Below are 7,590 nucleotides of genomic sequence, written 5' to 3'. Positions count from 1 at the left end.
GAGAGGGAGGGCGGGCCGACCAGGAGGCAGCAAACCTCAGACCTCGGCAGCTCTGGCCCCCAGACGCTCCTCTTGAGAAGGCAAGGATTTTCCTCGGTTGCTTTGGATTCAACAAGTGCCGGCTCCCTCCCCCCGGCCCGGGAGCACCAGGGATCCGAGCAGAGCGCGCCAGTGACGCCTCCCTCCACCGTGAGCCTCAGCAACCCGTCCACACGCAGCCTCGGGCATCAGGGTGCTCATGTGAGCGCCCCCGGCAGTGCAGCTCCACAGAGACTCCCCCGGAGTGGCCACGGCCTGGAGGAAAGGGGGCAGGACTCTGGGTCGTGGGGGATGTGCGTGGAGAGGGGTAGAGACAGCGCCCTGCCTTCACGTGAGCGACTGACGGCGAAGAGCAGGGGCGACATCTGTTTCCGGGCTTTAGCCTCCGAGTCCTAAGGAAGGAGACCTGCCCGGCCGGCGTGGCTCAGTGGTTAGCGCTGACCTGTGAACCAGGAGGCCAGGGTTCAATTCCTGGTCCAGGCACCTGCCCAGGTTCTGGGCTGGATCCCCAGTGTGGGGTGTGCAGGAGAGAGCCGATCAGTGATTCTCTCATCATGGATGTTTCTCTCTCCCTCTCCCTTCCTCTCTGAAATCAATAAAAATATATTTTTTTTAAAAAGAAGATGGAAATCTGTTGGGGAAAATACCCCGTAGCACAGGAGCTGTGTGGTGTGCGCTCTCTGTCTTGCCAAGGTTCCCTCTGCGTTGGTCTCTGCCTGGGCCGCTCACGGAGATCATGTCCCCCTCGGGCGTGTCGGTACTCAGAGGGGAGCGGACTTCCGGCTCCTCGGAGACCGCGATGCCGCCCAGAAGGCGCTGCTGCGGGGGGACCTTTGCTAACAGCGCCCTTTAAAGGGAGTCAACCGCTGGCAGCTTCATGCCAATGCCGGTGCGGGGTTGTCCTTTTCGAACTTGACAAGAACAAAAGGCCGCGGCCGGACCCATTAGTCACGGAGGATGGGACGTGATGGCATTTCTACTCCTGAACTTTCCCGCTATAAAAGGGCTGCCGCGGAGACGCGGAGACGCGACAGCGAGTGCGAGGGGCTCACCAGGGAAGCCTCCGGCCCGCAGCGATTCGGGGCGTCCGAGATGATCAGGTAAAAGACTGCATTTCCCCCCCAAAAATGCTGACTGTGTGCATGCTGTTTAGAGATGCTTTTCGAAGGTAGTGCTGGCCTGAGTGATGCTGATCCCAGGTGTTTTTTTCTACTTTGCAGCTCATTAAAATTCAACCTTGTCCTCGTCCTGTCCGTCTCTGCGATGCCCGTGTTTTGGTGCTACCCCGCCCCATCGCCGAAGGTGAGCGTTCCGCCTCCATTTTTGAGAACTGAGTGGATGAGGGACTGTACAGTGCCAATTCAAACTAATTGCCAGGGAGATGTGACAGGAAAGTAATTTTCTTATTGTTAGAGCTTCTAAAGAAAAAAGTATGTAAGTAAAGTCATGAAATTAGTAAAAATAAGCATATATGTGACGATAGGCAATACCGGAATATCGCACAGTGTGCTTGGAATTATTTAGAAGTTGGCCACTGGATAGGACAGTGTTTATTTCACTGTAAAACGTAAATTGCTTTGCCCATGACAATTCACTCATTCCACAGCATCCACACATAATCAACGTGAACATGTGATCATTGAAATAATGTAAGATGATGTATTATAGAAGTGTGCACCTGAAGCCTGCAGCATTTTATTAACCAATGTCACCCCAATAGATTCAACTTTAAAAAAAAAACACACAAAAAACAGAAAAAATACAATGGTTCATTTTTCAAAAACAGTGAATTTCCTAATTTTGCGATAATGTTTAACTTGTTCAGGTGTAGAATGTAGATAAAATGTCAGATCTCAAATATCACATAAAATATTAATTCCTGTATTTATTCAAGAATATCGACTGAGCTCCTAATTGTAGCCATCCAACTGCTCAGGACATCAGAAGCCACACGGCGTTCTTGGAATTTTTACACCATCTCCTCATGAGACCTTTGTTGTTTTATGTCAGTTCTTTATTTGCAGTTGTAAAATAGTTTTTGTCCCCTAGTGTTCAGTGCTTTAACTTTGCGTCACTAAACTTCCCCTGGCACCCTGGGGTTACTAAAGTCAATGCAATTATGGAACTACCTTTAGATGCCACGTAAGTGGCCAATAACAAATACATGCCCAGTCCTCGTGGATATCATTGGAGTTCTCACTAATCTTTGTGTTTGTGTTCATTACTCCAGCTTCCTTTTCCCTGTTGTGTTGCCTGCATTCCGCCCAAATGTAGTCACTGATTCTGTCAGGCCCCACCCGATGGAGTCGCTGAGTCCCCGGCCATAACTTGGTGTATTTCCTCACGTGTCTTCCTAACGACTCTCTGTCCTCCCCCCGAAGGTGCGGTCCAGGACTCCGGTTGAGCCAGAGGCGCTGTGTGCAGTTTTCCTTTCTAATGAAGCGCGCACGTCCCCCTCACGCGCTTGCGAGCGCTCCCTGTCCAGCTCTGCCCCCCGCGTGTCCGCCTCTGCTTCTGCCGTGCCCTCCCTTCTCATTATAAACCCATCGTGTAGCCACGGCGCGAGCTGGCGGCTCAGGTGACTGTGCGGCAGACACGGCTGCTCGGGCGTTTGGAATTTCTGCAGGAACGTCCCCAAGTCCGCTCTCGGGGGGCCTGTACCATAAGGGCCGCTGATGCGTCTGCTGGGCAGGCTCCCTCGGGCCCAGAGGGCACCGGCTCCTGTTAGGGAGGCTTTTGGGGTCTCATGACCAGATCCGATGCGTCTCTTTCCCAACGTGAAGGTGGCGTCGGGGGTGTTTCTGGGAAGAGCGGTCGCACCCCTTTCCTGAAGTGACCCCGGGCCTGGCCTTGCGGGCCAGACAGTGGGTGGCGTTCAGGTCCGGCTGAGATTTCCTCTCTAACTGGAGACACACAGTGCAGGCAGATGGCAGCTGTGGACTGGTTTTCCCAAGCTCAGTGTTTCTGATCCTGACTATTCCCAGATCAAAGGAAAACAAAAAACAAAAAAGCCCATCTTCCCCCAGGAGCCCGTAGACGTGGTTTTCCTGGGAGCTCCGACTGGGGAGCCTTCATCTTCCACCCCGCGCCCCGCCCTCCCACCCCCTCCCAGTCATGGGCAGAGGGCCGGGAGCTTCTATGCCTCTGGCCCCATTTCAACTTCCAAAGTCCCCCAAGCCCCAGGAAAGGACAGTGTGTGATCAGTGCTCTGTGGTCTGTTTCATTTGTAATAAAAGCGGGCACTCCCCTTCCCCCCTTGTCCGTCGTCGAGCTGAAAGCCGTGGGCTTGGAGTCAGATGCCCCGACTCCAAACCCTCTCCACCTCCGAGCATGTGACCTCCTCATCCCAGGGCGGGTACCACTGAGGCGGTGACCCCTCTCCACCTCCGAGCATGTGACCTCCTCATCCCAGGGCGGGTACCACTGAGGCGGTGACCCCTCTCCACCTCCGAGCATGTGACCTCCTCATCCCAGGGCGGGTACCACTGAGGCGGCGACCCGCTCACAGAGCCTGCGGAGGGGCTGACCGAAGAGAGCGCAGCACCAGGCCAGGCGCACGCCCTCCCGTTAGTGAAAAGTGTGTCGTTTTGTGCTTTGTCCGTGTTGTGCTGCCTCTGAGGCCACGGAGGAGAGGACACGGGACAAGGGTTGAAAGTTCTCACCCGATTCTGGGTCACGCCCGCCCTGTGTCCTGGGACACTCCCTTTGCTCTTGAACGTAGCTTCTTCCCCCACAAGGTAGGGGCTGAACCCCAGCATCGCGATGGCAGCGTGGGCTCTGAGACTCCAGACTTCTTTCTTCCCCCACGAAGAGCCCCCTTCACTGACCGCAGAGCCCCAGACGAAGACCTGAACCAAAGGCCAGAGGCACAGACGCCTCCATGTAGGTAGGGCGACGCCTCAGGGGGAACCCGGGCCAGCGGCCGGGACCCGCCCGAAGGAAAGCCGTCCCAACTGCAAGCTGGAGTTGGGTTGTCAGGGATCGCTTCTCTCGGTGAAATTTAAAAAGCGTTTCCCAGGCTCGTTAGCGCCGCTCAAAAGCTTCCCATAAAGTGGTCGTGACAAGGTGGCTCCGCCGGTGTGTGATGCCGATGCCGGAGCGCCACGCGACCTGCGGGGTGTGACCTCAGACAGGAGGGCAGGCGGCTGCAAGTAGGACGCTGAGTCTAGAGAACCTCTAACGTCCTATTTGACAGCAGTCTCTTGGATCCATGGCCGTGAGATCCTGACAACGGTTACTGTGGAAACACACGTGTAACTCTCCCCTCCCCCGTCTGCCCCCAGGTGTCCGGGACCCCTGACTACGCCCTCCTCCTGCTGGGCTGCTGCCGGGCCCGGGCGGGGCCGGGCGAGGGACTGGACGTCTGGAAGCCGCTGTTGGAGGAGGCGTTGGCGAAAAGGTCCTTCCGCAACGGCGTGGGCACGGGGCTTAAAAAAACTCCCTTCCCAAGAGCAAAGTCATGAAGGCGTGTGCAAAGGACGCTGGGATTGCACCTCCAGCGCCGTAGAGCGTGACTCATGTGCAAGAAATCAGTCACACCGTCACCCCTGCGTGTTGGTCTGCTCTCTGAGTCCCCTTTCCCCTCCTCCCTGGTCTAGAGTAAACGGGGTTTTAAAAAGCATTAACCGTCTCCAGCCTCCGCTGCAAGACACACACCATTCCTGGGGCCCGTTAGTAGCTTTCCCGAGGGCCAGTGGACACATTCGCTCTGATCGTCAATTGGCCGGAAAGGAAGAGTCTTTTTACCCAAACGGCAGTGCTATGACTCCTTCCCTGCCCGTGATCCTGTGCTCGCATGGTCCGGAATCACTTTCTTTTCAATGTGGTTTCTGGAACGGCTTAGCGAGGCCCGTGCTTCTGGGACGCGCTGTCCCCCTTTCTAAGAGCCTGGTGACATTCACCAAAGTGCTCCGCCGCGGCCCCCCTGTGCTTCTCTCCATCGAGGCCAGAAGCGGCATTGCCCTGCTGATGGAACCCTGGCCGCCTGCCTAGCAAACATATTCAGACACGGATCGATGTTTTGTCTTGGAAATTTGTCACCGTTTCAAAATCTTAAAACAGAAATCCCGCCAGTAATGGTCATGAGACAGACGGACGGACGGCTGGGTGCCCGGTGGTGGGTGGGTTGGAACTGGATCTTTGGGGAGCCAGTTCCCCAAACTTTGCTGATCGGCCCCATCCACACGCCCCCCCGCCCCCCCCCCCCCCGGAAAGCTGACACCCTCCCATAGCAGCCCCTGACACCCTTTCTAAAATACTGCTGCTGCCTTCGGAGGTGTTATTTCAGAACATAACATTAATAAACGTGCACACACATGTTCAGCTCTGCGACACGCGAGCGCATCCTAACTACGGAGCCGCTGCCTTTCCTCTTCATTGCGCGCGTCTGGATGCTCACCCGTTTCCCGGACCGTGTTCTGTCAGGGGGTCCGTCACTCCGGGAGCACCTTCCGTGCCGCCCACTAAGCCCATGGCGTGCCCCCCCCCCAATGCCCGCTTCCTCCAGACCTGCCAGGGGGGTCATCCAGCCAGTGGCCCCGGGATCCTGTGGAACATAATTGTGAATGTGACATCCCGTCACCCTTGTCCTATCCTCCTAGGGGAGGGGTTTACCATGGGAGGTGGGGGTCATGGTGGCCCCTTTAGAGTCTGCCCGTCACAGGAGGGGTGGGGAGTACCCGGCTGTGAGAGGCCACCACCTGTCTCCACGCTGGAGCAGAGGACGGAGCAGGAACAGCACCCAGGAGCCGCACCCCATGGGGCGGTGCTAGTGGGGAGAGTCTGCGAGGGGCCTCACCAGCAGGGTCACGTGTGTCAGGCCAGCTCTCCGCCCCTCATGTGGCCGGCCTTCCCCCCGTGTCCCGTGGAGCAGCCTGGAGCTGAGACTCAGACGTGCTGGTTTAGGCACGTGGTGAAAAGTAAGTATTGGGAGCCCCCTGTGTGCCAGGCCCCTGGCGAAGGGGGGTGTGTGTGAACTGGCTCATTCCCATGGCTGCCGTAAACACAGAGGCCTCCCTCTCCGCTGGGGTTGTCCACCTGGGCCCCAGGTAAGCCTCAGGAGCAGGGTCAGTGCCGGCCCAGGGCCGCTTTAGCAGCAGAGCCAAGAGGGGATCCAGGTGGTCTGGCCGTAGAGATGGGGCGATTCCATCTCGGCCTCTGGAACCCGCGGACCTGAGAGAGACCCTCTCCCGGGGGTGCTCAGGCGTCTAAATGGCACAGGCTGGCTAAGAGGAGCTGGCCGCTGCCCGGCCGGCGTGGCTCAGTGGTTGAGCGTTGACCTGTGAACCAGGGGGTTAAGGTTTGATTCCCGGTTGGGGCACAGGCCCGGGCCCCGGGCTCGGTTCCCAGTGTGGGGCGTGCAGGAGGCAGCCGGTCAATGTTTTTCTCTCTCCCTCTCCTTTCCTCTCTGAAATCAATCAAAATATTTTTTTAAAAAAAAAGAAGAAGAGCTGGCCAGGCTCGAGTCCGGGGGGGAGGGGGGCTCTCAGGGGGCAGGCAAGTAGGAAAGGCCTAAAGGCAGGTGTGCCTGCAGTTCGCGCCCGCGGTGAAGCAGAGAGAGCAGCCGCCGAGAGCGACTGGAGGCGGCTCCAGCGGGGAAACTGGGCCATCGGGAAGGCGCTGCCCCTGCCCTGGGTCAGCGCCGACGGGCTATTGTCCGGGACCTTCCCGGAGAGAACAGACGGGCATTTCCATCTACGACCGTCCCGGTGCCAACGCGTTGCTGGAGCGGCCAGCCCGGAGGAGGCTGTGCCCCGTCCCCTGCCCACGGGGGAGACGGAGGGGGGGGTGTGGGAGGGGGGCTTCCCGCATCCGTGGGCAAGCGGTCGGTCATTATTTACAGGAGTTGCAGTCACTGCCCGGGGAGGAAGGACCCGGAGTCCTGTTTTCTGTCGCCGATGGAACCTCCGGGTCCATGAAAGAGCCACGGGTTCCGGTGCTTTCACAGCCTGGAAGAAGCAAGGTCCGTGGCTCAGCATTGGGCCGGGCCCTCTCCAGCCGCCTCTGGCTCCGGGACCCCGTGTGTGCGGCCGAGTCATTTCCAAGGGGCCACGTGTCGCTTGAGACGTGCAGGCTTTGGATGTAGACACATCTGAGCTCGAATAGCATCCCGCACGGGACTGCGGCCATGCGCCCGGCCCTCCAGCCTTGGTGGCCGCCTCTGTGAGACGGACTCCATGCTGAGGTGGGTGGGAGGGGGAGATGATGTGAGTTGGCACGGGGCACAGGGCTGGTCTCAGCGTCCCCGCAGTGGGGGCGGCGGCTGCAGGAGGGCTGTGAACAGCCCCCGTTACGATGGCGTAGAAGCCGGTCCTGTAACTCACACTCACAAATTAAGTCGGTAAAGAATTGGAGGCCGCTACTGCTCGCTGCTGATGGAAATATAAATTGGATCCGATCCCCAGTGTGTTGCCGAGCTAATGGAGATGCTTGTCTGGCTGAGTCCCGGGAAAATGTCCGTGTTTTGAGAAACAGTGTGGTTGATCCTGTAGATTAATGGAAGGACATAGAGAGGCTGGACAGAGAGACACGCGTGGCCAGAGCACCGGTGAT

General features: G+C 57.9%; 1 protein-coding gene across 1 annotated transcript; it reads left to right on the top strand.

Moving 5' to 3' along the window:
* The first annotated feature begins 996 nt into the window (after positions 1-996).
* On the top strand, positions 997-4,502 carry NPS (neuropeptide S). The gene is made up of 3 exons (XM_059661955.1): positions 997-1,139; positions 1,239-1,341; positions 4,323-4,502. Exons 1-3 carry the CDS (start codon positions 997-999, stop codon positions 4,500-4,502), a joined length of 426 nt encoding a protein of 141 aa, XP_059517938.1.
* Positions 4,503-7,590: the final 3,088 nt, after the last annotated feature.

The sequence above is a fragment of the Myotis daubentonii genome, chromosome 13, assembly GCF_963259705.1.
Source record: "Myotis daubentonii chromosome 13, mMyoDau2.1, whole genome shotgun sequence".
Classification (NCBI taxonomy): Eukaryota; Metazoa; Chordata; class Mammalia; order Chiroptera; family Vespertilionidae; genus Myotis; species Myotis daubentonii.
This window is presented reverse-complemented; position numbering and strand designations above follow the sequence as displayed.